The sequence below is a fragment of the Falco naumanni genome, chromosome 2, assembly GCF_017639655.2.
Source record: "Falco naumanni isolate bFalNau1 chromosome 2, bFalNau1.pat, whole genome shotgun sequence".
In the NCBI taxonomy this organism is placed as follows: domain Eukaryota; kingdom Metazoa; phylum Chordata; class Aves; order Falconiformes; family Falconidae; genus Falco; species Falco naumanni.
The window spans coordinates 109,655,799-109,674,628 of record NC_054055.1 but is presented as its reverse complement, the minus strand read 5'-3'; the positions used below and the strand labels follow the sequence as shown (position 1 = coordinate 109,674,628).

At 38.4% G+C, this 18,830-nt stretch overlaps 1 protein-coding gene across 9 annotated transcripts in view; it reads right to left on the bottom strand.

The window, feature by feature from the left end:
* The window catches only part of ROBO2 (roundabout guidance receptor 2), a 476,615-nt gene that overhangs the window by 148,021 nt on the left and 309,764 nt on the right, over nucleotides 1-18,830 (bottom strand). For all 9 annotated transcript variants that reach the window (XM_040582899.1, XM_040582900.1, XM_040582903.1 and 6 more), the window contains exons 3-4: nucleotides 3,393-3,550; nucleotides 1,626-1,746 (exon numbers count right to left, since the gene is read on the bottom strand). In XM_040582899.1, coding sequence (XP_040438833.1) covers nucleotides 1,626-1,746; nucleotides 3,393-3,550 — 279 coding nt within the window. The remainder of the gene's footprint in view (nucleotides 1-1,625; nucleotides 1,747-3,392; nucleotides 3,551-18,830) is intronic.

The window sequence follows — 18,830 nt, the reverse complement described above, 5'->3', positions numbered from 1 at the left end:
TACATATCAAGACAAACCTAATACGTTTCATAGCTCTGCAGGATATGAAATTACATGCATATTTCAGTTTTTATTCCTACAGTTCAATGCTTTTTAACAAATTATTTTCTTAAGGATTTCTTAAGGCTTTGTAGTTTAGAACTGCAATCTGCTTGCTATCCACAGGGAGTATTACCAGGGATTATCAGTACTTAAACTGATGAAGAAGATATGTCATGTCTCTTTTACATCTGTATAAAGGCACAACTTCAACAGACTGGCTGCAAAGGACATAATTTAATAGAGATCCTTTCTGCCATTTTTTGCAAGGTGTACTCGTTCTGTCTTTAAAAGTCATATGCTTCCATGAATCCACAACAAACTAAGTGGAGTGGAAGTCTTCACAGTCTTGTAATGCTGGAAAGCAGCAAATCCTTAGTCACTCATGGATCTTGTCTAGCAGAAACTTTTCTATGCCTTTTGTAAATCCCATAATATGCTTTTTCTCAAGTGGACATACATGGAAATACAGATAGTAATATGTGTGACTGGGTTTTCCAGTGCATCATATTAGACAGAAAGTGAAAAAATTAGGAGCATTTGCTTCAGAAAGGGTGTGAGGATTTCTATGAAAAGTCTTACTGGAACTACAAGCAGTTTTGTTCGGAATTTTGGACATCAAGCAAGGACATCAAAGAGGTGTAGCAGGAGGGAACATTTAACACTCTCTTTTTATATGCATATATGTTTTTTCTTTAGCAGTGAGGGTTTTTTTCCTTATTGATTTTCTTTTGTTTGCTTAAGATGTCTCAACTAATCCCTACTAAACCATAGCTAAATGGTAAATAGAAATGTCATGGCTGCAGGATGTACCACAGCAGGATTTTGCAGTTTTGCTTCTTATTCAGTTGTTAGTAGGATGGATCCAGCTCTAGGTTCAGTATTACTCTACTCTTGCTCTAGACCCTAACCATAGGGGAAATGTTCCTAACAACTTCTTGTCTTGCCTATCAGGTCTGGAAGCTGTTTCACACAGGAAACATTCATTTTTGACCCATTCAGCAGCATCAAGAACTTAAATGATGCCCTGGCTTACAGGATGAAAGGCTGTTTCATGCCCTTTAAAAAAGAAGTGAAAAAAGTATCTCTATATATTTAAGAAGTTGATCTTGGGATTTTTTCCAATGACTTTTAACTGATGAATTGAGCTCTTTCGTGCTCTCCTACAAAGGTTTGATTTCACAACCCCACAGGAATAAGGAATTATCTAAATAGGCAAAGCTGGTCCAAATCTCTGTTAGGCAGTCATTGTCAACCGTATTAGAAGTAGCTTAAGTACGTTTGGCAATTTGGTGAGGGAGAGCATTATGTCTTGCATTACTGTCTATGATTGTATGCATACCACTAAGGACCTCCAATTAGACTGAAACTATGCACTTAGAAGGAAAATGTTGAGCCACCACAGCTCCGTAATTATAAATTGCAGCCTTTGAAACCTGGTCGTCTTCAGAAACTGTGAACTGCATCTTAAGCAGTACTACTGCGTTTTGTTAACCTTGTTTTGTCTCATATTTTGATGAGTCACCCAGGTCAATTCAGTCTATTACATCTGTAGTGAAAAGCAAAAAAAGGTTGAGTTGCTTTACCAAAAACAGTCAGCTCTGCTGGATCGCTGTCTCGCTCCCCCACCATGTTTGTTCCAACACAAGTGTACATGCCCGCATCACTTTTTCTTGTGTTGGAGATCATCAGCTTCCCACCACGTATCTGTTTCAAAACAAGGAATAAATTTTTAACTTCAGATAAAAAACGATATCAGAAAAAGCTACCCTCTTCGGCAGCAAGTTCCACAACTAAGGCATTTAAAACTTTGTTTGTAAATATATGTATAGCTTTAAAATTATAATCCTATATATTTAAATATCTTTAAGCTGTTGTAGAAACACATTTTATCATACTTACCGATTTTAACTGTATTTAAGTTTTTTCTTTGGTTTTCATTAAACGCTTTACATTTCAGAGTTGACATTTCTTTCTGCCTCTTTGGCAACACAGAGCGCTTCTATTTCTTGCATGATGACATATAAAGCACTCTTAACATCTCTCTCAAGAAAAAGGCAATTTAACTTAGTTTTATTTAGTTTATTTTATTTTACTGGTGTCTGAACAGTTTCCTTGTTTACTGATTAAGACAGATTTTTTCTTTTCCTTGATGCAAACAGGCTGAATCTAGCCCAAACTGAGAATTCACCTGACTCCCTTAAGACTTAACATTTTCTTGGCTACAAAGGGTGCTTATTAGTGTGTAAGAGCAGGGCAGTTGAGAGAAATAAAGTAACAAATTTGCAGCTCATGAAGTTACAGACAGTGTCAAAAGTTAGACAATAGCGTGCTTCAGACTAAGCTAGGAATATAGCCAAAGAAAATTGAGAGTCAGGGAATGATAACCAGTTCCCTGGCATTTTTCCTTCTACTCAAGCAGAACCTAGCAGAGACAGCCTGGCCCACAAATAGCAACTACTTATAGTTTAGCTTGAAATACTTCCTTAGGCATCCAAAGCCACAAACAAGCTTCCGGATAGTACTTCCATACTGAATGTCAGCACTGAATGAGTCACATATCGTTACATACAACATAAAACTTTATTGAAGGAATATTAATAGTGAAAAGCTAGGCATTTAAAAATCAGGAATTAAATATGTGTCTGCACCCATATTTATCCCATTTAATTGCAAATACTATGACATAATTCTAATAACTTAGGTATTTCTGCTGAACCCTTTTTCCTTCAGTACAAGGAACGAACTGTCACAGAATTCAACCAGCATTACTCATTTACTCAAAATGTATTCCTACTCAGGAACAACCACTCTTTAGAACATAACTTCAGTCTTCATGTAGAACACACATCCCAATTACTACACTAAATACAACACTACAGTATCATCCTAAGCTGTTGGGTTTTTTTCACATGGAGTATTTGTGTACCTCATAGATATGACTGTATCTTAAAACACCTCTTTGATAAAAGGTCTGATATTCTCCCTTCACTGAACTGAGATCTCATTTCTGTGAACTGAGATCTGGAAAAGGTAAGGCCAAACCGGTCAAAGACATCCACTGAGTCCCCCATCTAACAGACCACCTTACACAACCAAATCTACAGCTCTAATGGGACCTCTGTTACACTGGTTATACAAACCAAGCCTCAGGAAGTTCAAGTTGGAGACCCAAACCAGAAGGAATAATCAACCTTCCCCCCTCATTTGGGAAAGGTCAGAAGGGCAAACTGCCAAGAGTAATGATGAGTCTCTATGGGAAAGGCTATAAAGCTGTAAAGTTCTGCTGCACGCAGCTGTGGAGCTTCGATGCAGGCCCTATGTCTATAGGCAGCCATCTCAGTTGCACTCACACTGATCCGCTCTTCCTTGTCATCAATACGGACTTTATCTTTCTTCCAGTAGATGGTAGGCTCAGGGTGTCCACGAGGTGGCTGGCACTCCAATATGGCAGGCTCTCCAGCTGCCACCACAACATCTGTAGGGTTTTGGCGGAAGTCATCCCGTAGCACTATCGCAAAAAAATGAGGGAAAGAAGAAATAAATTACTAGAAGTGATCACATTGTAGGTGCGGGGGAAAAAATTACATGCAGATACATACAGTATTAAACAATCAAACAAAAATGTCTCAACCATTATTAGGTGATGACTTTGCCTCTTATATTTACTATGAAAGAACTCATAAAAGAAGTTGCCTAAGGCGTGACCTTTTGTTCAGTGGAGGCAGATTTCACATACATGTTTTTTTCCCCTTGTTTTTTCTCAATAAGAACATGGCTCTGCATTTAAGTTAGAAAGACCTGTAGCACCCATTACACTTTTTAACCTTGACAAGGTTGCTTCCCATCCTTGCAAAAGTAACACTGCAGGTCTGATGTTGTGTTCATAACAAAAATCAACATGCTGAACATCTGGCTTGCCTGGATCTTCAACTTCAGCATAAGCCAGGTAAAGTGACACAACTGATACCAAATTGCAGTTGCAACTTGATTAAGGGTATTGTTATTATTACTGTTATTATTGTTATTACCAAGTATATGCCAAAGTGATCACCAGTTATGAAAGGTGTCAGAGAAATCAAGCTGATTGTAGTGTGGTTCCAGCATGTTTATTTCTTCCTTTTATTTTTTTAGTTTTAATATTTCTGCAACTTTGACCAGTGCTGTCCCACGACATTGAAAGAGCATTTAAATCACCAAACTGAGAACTAAATTAGGCAACACAGGCCAGCTTCATATGTAAATCAAGCTTCTGTAAAGAAGGATTAAGTCCAACTAGCTGGCTTCAGTGTGTTAAAATGACATCCACTTCATCATTATTCTTCTATGTGTGTCCTAGTCTCTAGGTTAATTGACATTCTTATAAACATAAAATTGAAAATAGCTCTAGACGAGCTACTGAAATAGAATTTAGGGCATTTCCCCTCCTTGAATTTCAGCTACGTATGGCTTTCATTACAGCTTTAAAACAGTTCTCGCCCTTAATGGAACCAAGGCCCTCTGAGAAATTAGAAAACACTGTATCCTCATGAAGGGGCAAGTCAGGAAGAGTTCAGCAGAAATTGCTCAGTCTCATTTCATAAGCAGAGATAATTTACTGCTTTCAATGTTAATAAAATGTGCCCCGTTTTAACATTTGGAACTGAATATTTTTCTCTTCTGTAATAAGCCAGAAGAAAATATGATTAATACATACAAGAATTGGTTTCTGAATGGGCTGAGGTGAGTGGGCTGTATATATGTGGCACTCAGAATGACATATGAGGGAACTTTTGGTGTTCCCCAGTTTGGGATATACAGGTAGATCCCAGAGGGAGGAGGGAATTAATTGGAAGTTAATTCCTTTTCTAACAAAAAAAAAAAAAAAAAAAAAAAAAAAAAAAAAAAAAAAAAAGACTGATTATTTAGGTCTTGCTCTTGAAGAATAAAATAAAAGTGACAGGACACAGTTGGCAACAAAAGCAGCCCTGGCAAGAACCCATAGTCTTCTTAAGTGACACACCCAATTGACAACTCTTTTCTAAAAAATAACTTAACAAAAATCTCAGCCCCGAAGTATTTCTCATTAATACAAATCTCTCATACGCTTTTGATTCACAATAATCAAATTGACAGAAATGGAATTTTTAGATCTTCAAGATCAAATGGAAGAAATAAATTATGCAAAGCACAACACAGAAACAGTAAGCTGAAGATCATGGACTGCTGACTATTTGGCATTACAACATTTTGCAAAGCCAAGAAAGCTAATACCACAGCAATTTCAGGGAAAGACCAGAAAAAAAAGTCTTACAATATTACATATTTTGGGAAGCATCTTTATGTGTCTCTGTGATCGCTATGATACATAGGAAGAAAAAATACTTTCAGGCAATGTTATGCCCTCTTTCATATAACTGGCAAATGGATAAATGTCAACTTTTTCCATTATTATTACACATAAAATAAATATTATTTTTTATTGTCTTGATCCTTTGTACAATTACAGATCTTCAGTGCAAATCCATTAGTGGAAAATCCCCAGAAAATCAGCAGATCCTACAACATAATGACTTTATACTCCTGACTCCTAACTCCTGACAGCAATATTTAGGAAAGCATTTTCCTTGAACGTTTCACAAGGCTATATGAAGCTGACAAATACAGTTTCTTGGGGTGATACGCAGTAAATTACATTAACTTTCTTTGAATCATCCCAGCAACTGTGTAAGGTTCAAATCAGCCTCAGAATATGAGGCTAAGAGGTGATTTGATTTTATCACATTCCGTTACCCAAGTCTTACTGCAAATCTGGCTTGAATGGAAGACAAAATTGATGCTACAGGGTTTACTTAATCTTGCTGTATACCTCAGCACATATATGAATCTTGAATAGATATATCTAACCATTTCCATCTAAAGCATTCTGTTTTGGAGAAAAAAAAACCAAACAAAACGGTTGGAGAAAAATGAAATAGGGAAAAAATAAAGTGTGGGAAAAAAAAAAAAAGATAAGAGAAAAATGTGTGGAATATAAATTAAAGACAGAAAACAACCCAGAGAAGGGGAGAAGTAGCACTGTAAATTTAGGGAGAGAGAAAACAAAACCCAAGTACAGGAAAGAAAATCAGTAAGAATAAAAGCAAAGAGAAAAACAAGGTTAAGAGCAGAGAATGTCATTCTCGTGATTCAGCGCTTTTAATGCAATATAACAACAATGACAAAGCAGAGATATTAATCTGATAGGTACAGCCACCCCATCACATCCAAACATCACCCCCAGAGAGAAGCCGGGAAGAGGTAGGGCGCGTGTGGAGGAGACCAGGGCAGGAGCTGGCAAGCTCGCCTGTCCCACTCCAGTGGCACAGAAAGCCACAGAAGAAAGGAATGTCAACTGGAAGTTGAGTTCACACTTATTAGCACAGTAAATGGAAAAGTCGCAGCACAGCTTAGTGCATTCACCATATCTAATGGCACAATCATCTGTGAAAAGAGAAAAATGGTCGAGAGCTGCAGAATATTCCTCAGCCAATTATCCACAATTGCTGGGTACTTCCAAATAACTAACGGTGTGCCTGAGCAGATAGCCCTGTCCACACACTGGCAAGAGGCTTTTGTCCACTTGAGAAGCCAGTCCTCCTCAGGGCCCCTCTTGGCATGGCACAAATACTAGCAAAATTTAAAATATTCATCGCAAGTGGTGAAACATCAGGCTCCTCTTCCTCATCCCATGTTCTTACTTTGCCTTAGCTGCTCCGCTCTGCCAGCCCAACAGCAGAGCAAACATCCTCATGTTTCGAGAGGCAAAGCCTTGGAAGGGTAAAATCTTCCAGATGGTTAAACCTTGCTGTCGATGTAGGTACCGGGGGACCAAGGATCTGAAAAGGACGGCTAAATCCTGCACACAGCCTACAACAGTGCTGCGGACAATTAAAGTTTGATCAGTCTCTTTGTCGCTCGAACAAGCTGATGCTGCTCAAACAAGATAGATGTCTGCGAGCTGCCACATCGGTCTTTAAGGCATGCAAAGTCCTGTACGGCCATTTACAGGTACCCGCGAGCGTAATCACGGAAAGCAAGCACATCCAGCCCCGGCAGCGCCGAGATAACCGCCGGCAGGCCTCGCACCTGCTGGAGCAGGGGAGGAAGCAGAAGAAAGGAGCCCCGCTACCAAGGCAACCGCTTCCCAGCACCTGCCAGCTTAGGCCCAAATCCAGGCCTCAGTCAGACTGGTGCTCATAAACTCAGGGAATTACACGGAAACCGAATTAATTTCCTCAACTGAGGCTCCAGCAATTTGTTTAAAGGAAGCAGAGATAAAGCCACGACGTTTACGGGGTAGGAGGGAAGGTGGTGGGGTTAAAATTATTCTAGGCTAGATATCCATGCCTTAATCCTTCTTTCCACTACAACAGCTTTCAAGCCCTTAGAAAGAAAACATTTTTATAGGATTTACATTTACATGATGATTACAAATAACCATCTGTCTGCTTCCACTTTTTCAATCTGGTCCATGTCCCATGAGCCCACAGCCTATGGTCAGAGCAGCTAAGCTGGAAGGAAGAAGTGGATGCCCGTCAGGAGGCTTTGGGATAATTGCATTCTTCTCCCACCAGTGCTCAGCTCTCCACCTCCTCCCCCCAGCACACACGGTGAACATCTGAGATTACTGGGAACGGAAGGGAGGGAAAGACTATCTTTTTTGCCTTTTTCAATGCATGATAATGTCTTAAAACACAGCTACATCTGTCGTGCTGACTAGAGGGTATAAAGGGATATTGAGTAAATATTAATGTGCTTCTGTAACTTGGGTCCTGGTAGTTTACCTTCCCCCTCCTATTTTGTATTGTGTTTATCTCAGGATAATATTATTATATAAAGATTTTATGCAGCCACATCGGTGGTAGGTTGGTGACCTGCCACGTGCAGGTAGGTCTCCCCTGGTCCAAAGCACTGCCCCACAGGCATTTTCCTAAATCCTCATCTCTCCACTACTGCTTTGGTGCTTCTCTCCTCTGATACATACTGATACACTCAATAAACATGAATTATTATGTCAAATAACTGCCCAGATGTCATGCAGTGGGCAGATTAAAGGATTATTATACTTTAGACAGCGTATGGTGCAGGGGGGTGTTTTAGAACTTGGCTAATGTGTATGATCTGCTGAAATGGTCCCTGAGCAAGCCAGCACTACCTGCTGAAACGGGGTCACTGAAAAATAACAAGGGGTCACAGACAAACTTCCTCATGAATAATAATAACAATACACTTTATCTGAGGAGGATGCCACCCTACGCCTTTGTTTCAGCAACTGCCTCTTTCACATTCTGTAAGGAAATTTTTTATTAAACCACAACCTAGGCAATAGTTCTAGGCAAGGCTCCCAGGCAGTTTCTGAGCTCCTTTGGCATGTTTATTGCCTGGGAAAAGTTGCCATCTTGTTTAAAAAGAAGATGATAAGGAACTATAACTTTTTTTTACTCCCATTCTTTTTCCCATCCTTCACCTATCTCCTGATACAGATATTGCCTAGGAGAGATGAATGCTAGCTGATTTACCATGACTCAAAATGTTCTGATTTTACCTTAAAATAAGGCCCCAAACCCACAAGATTCATTTTCAGAGGCGTTAGGATATTTTCAAAGAGTCCGGCAGCTGCAACAATGTTTGATTAGTAGGGTCCCTAGAAATCAAAGTGAGGAAGTGAGCAGCAGGGAGATAACTGCATCAAGAAACAAAAGAAAGAGTATCTTCTTCTTGCAGATTCAGCAACTTTCTTTGGATTCATCCCTTTTTCTCACTCAGTATTTCATGTGTTTCTGAACTCAGTAAGCTACTCAGTACTTACAGTTAAAGGTAGCTTGCTCTTTATTATCAGGCCTCGGCAAAGACCAAAATGTGAAAAACCACTCCATTCTGACACACTTTCGAAAACTTCTAACAGCTCATATATAAGGATATAGACATTTACAGAATTTGGACTTTGTGATGAGCATTAATGTCTAAACATGAAAGTGGAGACCCTTGCTTCTAAACAACAGAATCTATTAAACCAGGTGAACAAACAATTTCAGTCTTAGAAATCAGGTGCATGAACTGACACTGACAAGTAAGTAGATTCCAAAAAGAGTCGGTTGGAGACAGATGGATTTTTTTCACACCTCTAAATTTCAGTCTGAGGTGTACCCCAGCTAGCTGGCTCCACTAAGGTCAGGAAAGAAGATAGGCTTTTTCCTTCCTTATTTACAGTGCACACTGCAAGATCAGACCTTGAAAACTTTCTTCAACAGTTAACCCAATTAAGGGCACTGTCGACCTATTTTCCCTTTTACACAATTACACAGGTATAAAAGTGATAGTTAGGGCACACATGAGCTTATGATTTGTTTCTGATTTTTTAAAGGCTGCTATTTGTGCTGAATTAAACATACACACTACAGCCTGAATACACTTACTGAAAAATTTTATAATGTCCTTGCCTTTCTTGTGATTTATTGTGATCACTTGAATGCAATCTGACATCTCTGTAATTTTTTATGAAAGATTTTATTTCACTACTAGATAGCATGAAGATTAGAGATTTTTCTAATTTGGAACATAACATATTTATGTTTAAGCTTCCTGATTGAAAATAAAGTTCTATCACCTGTCTTCATTGCAATGAAGCCTCAATAGCCTTCTCTCTTTTTTAAACTCCCGCCTCCTTCCACCAACAAATTCTGAATGTTGCAGCTAACAGTCAGCAATCTCATTACCCATCTGCCGTAAATCTTCAAAAGCATCACTGTGTTTTGACAGTTGAGAAAGGCAAAGGGAAGCAATAAGCATAACCAAGTATTCTTTATGACTGCAAATATCCTTAGGACCACATTTAAGTAATTTCAAAAATCTAAAGCTATACAACGTAATATGTTGAAAAATTTTCTCTAGGATATAGAGCAGATTTCTTTTTTCTCATACTTTAAAACATAATCACTCTTGATGAATGCACTGCACAGATTGCTAATGCTAACAAGAGACACATTACCAAGAGTTTTATTCCATTGAAACTAAAAGCCCTACTGCTTGCTTAAAAGTTCAGAGACTTTCTAGAAGAACTGGTGCCACAATTGCATACAACAAACTTTGAAAAATATGCATGATCTGTTGTAAGTCATACAATTTAACAAGGATCAGACATTTAGCGGTTTACAAGGGCAGTTATTTAATGACCCTTTAAATTCAAGTCTGACGTTAGCTTTTACGTGGTCTTCACATTTAATGGACTACATATTCAGACAATCATGGGCAAGTAATTTATTTTTTCCCAACTAATGTGTATATCAGATATGGAACCAAGGACGACTTAAAAAATCACCATATCACAACTGAACTACTGCACTTCCACTGTTGCTTGTATGTCAGCGTGCCTTCTTTGCAGCAAGAATATGGGACTAGTTTCACCAAAAGCACTAGAGAAGTCTTCAAATCACATTGACTATGTTTCTCTCCCAACAATGCAGTATGGAGGACTGTGTTTGGTTAAAAAGGCAATAAATACAGATTCCCTTGTAGGCTGCTATCAGAAAAAGGATAGACCAGGCTGGATAGACCTTTGCTCTCCTGCAGTACAGCCACTCTTAGGTTTTAATAAGCAAAATTACACACACAGACACACACACAGACACAGACAGACAGACACAGACACAGACAGACAGACAGACAGACACACAGACACACACAGACACACAAACACACACACAGACACACACAGACACACACACAGACACACACACAGACACACAGACACACACACACCCCCACCCACCCCACCCACCCACCCCCCCAACAAACACCCAAACCAAACAAACAAAAGCCAACAAAAAACCCCACCAAACCACCCCAAACTTAAAGGAATTAGAAATATATAACCAATTTTCAAAAGCAATGGCATCCACAAAAAACTCAGATGTTACCGTCAGAGATACATGAATGAAATTCAGGTGGGAGCTTTTTGAGTGCTTTGGAAGAGCACACAGAAACTCCACTGTACATGCAGAGTACAGCACAGATTCCCCAGAAAGTACAGATTTAATTAGTAAGTGCAGAAACCACAGTATAATAGCATGCAGGTTTACTGTTGTGAGTACAGAAGTAGCACTACTAGGTACTTGCAGCACTATGCTCAACCTAACGAATGCTACCTAGAGTCTGACACAGTGTTGAGCAATTGTATTTTTTCTGCTTTCAAACTAAAGCTGGTTCTCCAGCCACCACTTTAGCTGCTTCAGTCCCCTGGGCTTCCAGGTCAAGCCCAGCCAAAACACCTAAAATGTACATGTGCCCTCAGTAAAACAAAGGAAAAAGAACAGATGAGAATCATGAAAACGAATACAAATGAATGAATATTTCTTGTACGAGAAATATAGAATGTTATATGCTTCATTTAATCAATATAATACAGACTGCAATCTCTGAGCTCCACTGAAGTGTGAATAGCCTCTAATAAACTTCTTGTGTACACATGCACAACACATACACAACAGCTGGGATGCTTTCCCATCTTGGCAGGGGGTTACTGCCACATTACTGCTATACTTTAGCCACATTAGGCAAAGCATCAAACAAAATAGGCTGTTGCCCAACATAGGAATTCTCTTCCTTCCATCCCCCCCGCCCTCTGTTCCTAACCCTGGTCTCTATCAAGCTTTATCTGTTAATTATAAGATAAAACTCATCTATTCAGGTTTTTGTGAGTAGGATCATTTTTTTTTTGTCAGGGCTTTTGTATTTCTGCCTTCAGAAGTCAGGATTGAAAACAAGATATTTCAGCAGGCATAGCAAGGCACATATTTCTTGATAAGCTTTCATAACTCTATTGCAAGGGGACTGCGCAGCCACACTTCATCAGACATGAAGCATGAGATGCATCCACAGCTGGTATGCAGAACCAGTGGGAGCCGCCTGCTGCTTCTTGAATACCTCACTTGCCATCCTGCAAACTGTCCTCGTGTCAATAGGCCGTTTTGGGGTGCCTGCCAGATGCCATTTAAACAGGCCTGCTCTACCAGCTTGGCTGGTCTCATGTCCTCTGTCCCATGAACAGGCACATCATTGCACCCAGGCTCGGCAGCATCATATCCTCCTGGACCCTGACCTCAGTGTGCCTTCTTTAATCGTTAACCTTCTGAAGGGCTTAACTGTTTCCATTTTTAGAATTTGTCCCAATAATTTGAGATTGGAAATGCATAAAACATGTTTGTGTGACTGTCACTGAGACATGCCCAGTCATTTGAAGCTAGTGAAAAATAAATGCCACGTGAAAGAAGAACTGTGTATCTAGGTAGTGGGATGGCAGAAGGCTACAAGTCACCAGGTATGTGTACTCACCATTCCAGCTATATTTGGAACCCCTCTCCAAGAATTTAAATCAAAACCCCACCCCCTACAACTCTACAACTCCTCCACCACTTACGATTTCATATCATCTTAATTCAATTTTATGTTAATACTCTACAAAAAATCAAAAAAGCAAAGATGGTCCAAAGACATTGTTGTTTAAAACTCCAATTTTACCATCTCTGAGGACGGTAAGAAATTTTTTTTTCTTGCAGTGTTCAAGTGTTGGGTTTTTATGAAGTTTCATCATTGGACATTTCCTACATAAAAAGCTCCATTCAGATTTAACAGCTATTAACAATCTAACAAGTGCTAGATGACATTTTTTTCTGGATTATCTTGAACACTACAAATAATTTATCTGTCACTTATCATCACATTATTGTGCATAATTAATTTAAGTTTCCAGAGCTTTAAAGAACTAAAGGAACAACATGATATGTAGACCTTGTATTAAATCTTCAGGACAGAGTCATTTGTGTTCCGGCAACATGCTACCAGCTAGGAAAAAATCCACAAACAACTGAATAAAAGTTTTCTATAGTCGAAATATGAGAAGAAAGCCACAGATTTGTGACTTTATGCAAAACAAAGATGAAACTAGTGTAATTTGCAGGAATTCTTTTGTAGTTTTGATCTGCTCAAATAGCATAAGGAATTACTTCTATACAATATGAAATATAACTCTCACACTCATTTTCAAAAGAGAAGAATAATATAAGAATTCACATTGCTCTCATTATTATTCACTACATTGTGCAAGAGGAAAGAAAAAAATTAAACAAGCAGGAGCAAAGACCAACCGTAACAGCCTGAAGCAACAATTTTGAAAGAGCAGCTTCAGCACCCAGAGGGAGACTCGAACCTGGAAGTCCAGCTCCACCCTCCAGTCACACTATGCTGTGCCTGAGACTCAAAATGACCTTCAGCTGACTGGTTACACCAGCTCCCAGACATACTGTTGAAAATACACTAGCACAACATTTTGAATTGTGGTAAAGATGAAACAAACTATTTTTTCTAATACCACTTTCCCAAAGTGCTATTTCATGTACAACAAATTTTGCATAATAGAAAAATGAACAGTACCATAAAACTAGAATAAAATAAATCCCCCACGTCACACATCCTTCTAAACCCTCGGTGCTGAATATTCCTCTGGCAGTTCAGTACAAGAGAAAACCAGGGTGAACTACGGATCTGCTGATGGCTTTAAAATAAGAGAAAACTGTCAAACAGAACAACTCAAATAATTGCTTATTCCAGACTATAGAAAAGAAACAATCTGAGACGTGCCTGTAAAACAGCCTTTAACAGTGTGTTACTTAATAGCTGGAGCAGCCTTTTGGATGAAGGGGTCACGTTCCTTTTAAGTGTCTGAAAGACCTTTATTATTCCCACAGAATATGAAATAATTTTTACAATCTTTCATCTTCCTTTTGTTTTTAGTATATAAACTACTAGTGTAAAAAAGAGTCTATTCCAGCTCAGGCATATTTAATAACTAAATATTGAAATAGATTTTATTTTAAACAGGAACCTCCTGGCACACGTAAGTAATTTGTTTCACTCCTTAGCACAGAGTTGAACTAACCACATAGTACCTGTATCTCTAGCTCCCACAAAAGATCTAATTCCTGTACATTTATATAGTTACTGTCATTCTTCAATTGCATTAGAAAACAAGGGGATGTACTGACAAGATAAAGCATTCAAGCACCATATGATAGACAAAGTATAATATTGAAACAGGCAGATTAGATTATTAGACTAGACAGGATTGGATGGAGGGAATTTTTAGCCTGCCACAGTATTCACCTGGGATAGATTTTAGGCCAAGTAGTACAAACATTTTCTTCCATTCCAATTAGGGGGGGTGGGGGGGGTGGGGGAAGAAAGAAAAGAAAAAAAATTATCCTGCTTGGAGGATTTTTAACCCATATCACTCTACTGACCCAGTTCACAGCGTGGATCCACAAGCAACTGAGAGAATGACAAGCTATTACAAGTGGAGGAAATAAGTGGCCAGGAGAGAATAGTACTACTTAAACCAGATTTTCCACCAAGGAAAATGTATTGTTAAACTATGCATTATACTTCCCTATATTTAGAATAAGGAATATATAAAATACAATAGCTCATATAACCAGTGCATGCTGTGGGATTTCTCTGAGACCAGGAGAACTGGAAACATTCTGTAGTTTGCTTGTGCAGCTTCAATTAAGGCAAATTGAATTAAACTCTCCCTTGAGGAGGACCTCTGTAGCTCTGCTCCTCCTTTTCTGAACAATTCCAGATGTAGGTGAGGAACATGTTCAGTTTCTCTCTGAAGACTTCCACATGCCTGGCTGTGCTGCCACATTCATACAAAGAGGTGAGCTTCTGGGGGAGAAAGCATGGGGCACTAAACAATGCTCAGCCAACAGTTGGTTCATGTTTGATTTTTACAATTTTATTCTGTTCATTGGGGCTTTCTTTCTCACTTAGCAACAGATGGACCTGCTAGAAACAACTCAGAAGAGATGGAAAAACTTCTGCTGCTGAACAAATGGAAGTTTAGTACAATGTGGCTCATAATCACACATTCGGTAGCACTTTGCTTTCTCCCTTTCATATCCAGAATTTATTACCTGCTTAATAGCTGCTCTTCGCACTTCCTTTGAACACCTATTCAATCCAAGGTGCTAACTGGAACTCCTTTTTAAATGCCACCAGTGCCCCTTGACTTCTGTTGTAGGAATCAGTAAGGAATGTAGGCATCATCCTTCCAGTGTAGTTCTGCAGGTTCACCTTAGCATTTTGAGGCTCAGCAATCAGAATAGCCACTCTTGGGGCACACCTTTGGATCTGGCATATGCAGGAGTGATGGACCTCCAGCAGGTCTAACTGCTGACCACAGCTCATGATTTTCCTTTCTCAGACGTTTGCTAGAATGCTTTCCTCCACAACAGCAAGGTACAGGAGATCAACTCCATTTTACTGAAACTCATGAAAGCTTTCAACCCCCCTGAGGCTTCCCTCACCCCACTAAAAGGCTGTGATACGTATTGGTGGTTCTTTGTTTTTTGTGTTTTGGTGTGTTTTTTTTTTTAATAGCAGGTCACAGGGCTATACTATAAACAAGACAGCACTATACTAGTTTAGCACAACTAATATTTTGTTAAGATTTCAAAATTTGTTTCTTGTTCTTTTCTAAGCAGACATCTTAGGCCCCTGAGCTAAGATTTTTCAATACTTTTTCAAAAAATTAAACAGAAATGCCAGCATTGGCAGATGCAAAGCAGTAAATCCAGTGTGTAACTGAATTGGCTGAGCATGAGCAGTTTAATCCTGCATTGTGCAGGGCCTGAACATCAGCATCCATCCCAATGTACAGTGCAGCCAGCACAGAGCTGTTGTGTGGGAATTTACCTGGGATTTCTGGGCATCTAGGAGCCTGGGCTGCAGACATTCAACAGATCACTCTCAGTGGACGTAAGTAGAGCTGGCAGTTTGGATTCAAATCTCTACCAGTCCTTTTTAAAATAATAAATCCAATATATTTATTCATAACTCACCTTCAGGTCCTACTGGTGATGGTAAATCCATTAAACTTTGCTTTCACTGTTCATATGATGTTTATAAAAATTGTAGGTGGAATTACAACCAGTAATACAAAGCTTGGTATTTTTTCTCCTCAGATGTAATAATGAGCTGGATAAGGACAAAGTTGACCCAGGGATTTCAGTACAGAAACTTTCATTGGAAACACGAGCAGTAGTGTGCAAACCCATGTTTTTATGTCAATATAATAACGGCATTTCTACACTTATTAATAAGTATAGATCTACTGCTGGATTCTTGGTTGATGGCATATCATAAAATGAATTATATTTCTTCTTAAACTATATAATTAACTCTTAATGAACCCTTCCCTTCTCCCAGTAAATTCAATTTTATCTAATCCTTGGGTTTATGGTAATGTTGAGCTCATTAAAATGTTACTTAAAACTCATTAAAATGCACACTGAGAGGTAACAGCTTCATTACAGTAATATGTTGTAAAAGAAAAAAGAATGCTTTATTATCATTTGTTTCCAAAACTGAATACATTTGCATAGTGATGAGGTTCACAGGATATTTTCAGTAGTACTCAATAATTAAGCAGTTCAGTAATTAAAAATGCATTTTCTAAAAATAATTTTATGTTCTTGCTTACTCCCTGTTGTTTTTTTCAATTGGGAGAAGTGTTCATGTTGATACAGTTTACAGAATCAAGCAACAGTGATACCTGCCTTGACATGAAAGATATAGCAGTCTAAGCCCTTGGCAAATTTCTGTTTCAAAATAATAAGTTCAAATTGCTACCAACGTATTTTACAGGTCAGACTTTCTACCAAAGTCATAAATATCCCTCCAATCACTTTTTTTAACACCAGGGACAACCAGGAGTTATGCAGGGGCCTTTCAAGTGCAAAGCCTTACTATAATTTTCATCATTTATTGTTACTATACACTAGCACATGATAGAATACCTGAGCAGAGGTCAGCTGGGACCTAGACATGGCTTTAGAGGACATCAGAGTAACTGTGAATCTGCCCTAACTCATGTCGCACGGCAGAAACCCTCAAGCTGGGGTACTGACTGTACAGCAGTGTTGTAGTTTTATTCCTGCCTTTCAGCTTTTCCTCTTGCCAGGGGCTGCCCTAGCTCTAGGGCAAAAGGACTTCCCTTGCACAGCCCTGCTAGCTGTGTGCCATCTTCTTGCGTTCCACCGACAGCACAAGGTTGACAGTACCAATAATAAAATTCTGGCCAAATACGTGCATCAGGAGTAGGATTTGTCTGCACCATAAAGGTGGATATTATTATGGTTAGGTATGTGATTAATAGATTTCTACTTAACATCCAAGCCTGATCACATTTACTTTAACAACTTCTATTGGAATAAATTGCTGTGCTGGTTTAGAGAAATTCAATGCAAAAGTTAAAAGGTCCAGGCTTGTTTTCAATATCTCTCTCCTCTGAGTAGTAAGTAAAAATGTATTACCATACAGTCAAAAGCTAGAGATGAAAGTTACATCTTCCCAGTAACCTCAGCACTAAGAGTGTGTAGTGTCCAGTATTTGCCATATGCCATTAGTGCGGAAGTTATTTTGCTAACTTTCATTTTAAGAGTCCAAGAATGGTTACTGGAAAAACTATCATACCTTGCCAGGGTGTGGAGCCTAAAATCTTAGATGGGAGAAACACATCTATGAAGCCTTGAGTCATTCAAGGAACTGTCTAATTTAATACCATTTAAGAGCCCTTGGAGTATTAATTTAATACCAATCACTGCTCTTTTCTATTGCTTTCAAATATTATTTCTACTTCTATAAAATATACTCTTTTTTTGACATACATGCATCAGAATGCACCCAGTATGGATTCTTCCAGCTTGCGAAAGTTGACTAGCATGCTGAAGAGACCAACTTAAAATATGGATGCAGCAGGTTAGACATGTCAATGTAAAGGGAACAGAGAAAAGTAGTCAGCACTCTTTCAACTTCTGTACTATTAGTAGAGAGTAACAGACTAGAACAAAATGTACTAACAGATTCAGCATTTTCAGCAGCTTTGCCTTCCCAAACAAGCAAAAAAAAAATCACTTATATGTAATAGGATAGCATTCTTGTGGTACCAGGCTGGTACCAAATAAAATCAAGTTATCTGGTTTACCATCGTTTTCCTGGGTGAGTCTGGATGATTAACTGATCTCGGTTCCCATATGTAAACGGATGATCAGACTTTTTTTACTCGCTTTTTTTATTATTTATATAAATCAGTCTCACAGATTTTTACAATCTCTTCTAAGTACTTTGTGCAGTTACTCAGACAGTAGTTCAAATGACAATTCTATAACATGTATCTTAACAAAATTTATAAAAATAAATCCAAGACACTTACTTAGTGAGACATCAGTGTGTAGGCTGAAAATTGTTGTTTAATACAATAAGTCAGGTCATATTGTTGAATTTTCTTTTGATATTCCTTTAATAAACCAAACCCTTCTGATGGAGATGCACATTACTGTTTCAACACTAATTTACATGCTATGTTTTCAGCTGTTTCAAAAGAAAGCAATGTGCCTTTTTAGCAAAGTAAACAATCTCTCATTTTATCTTTATTGCACACACTAGCAGATAAGTAATTTCTCTCAAACACTCAGCAAGATGGCTGGAAATAAATAATTCTGAAAATAAGTAACTGCCATAATAAGTATTAATGTTGAAAACCCTCTCCATTGTACTTCCATTTATTAAGTAAAATTAAATGAGATAGCATAAATATGAAATAGAAGATAGATGGTACACTATCTTCTTATAAAAGATTATATATAAAATTATATATATAAAAGATGTATAAAAGATAAACTATCTTCTTATAAAAGATTACCTTTTATATTTAC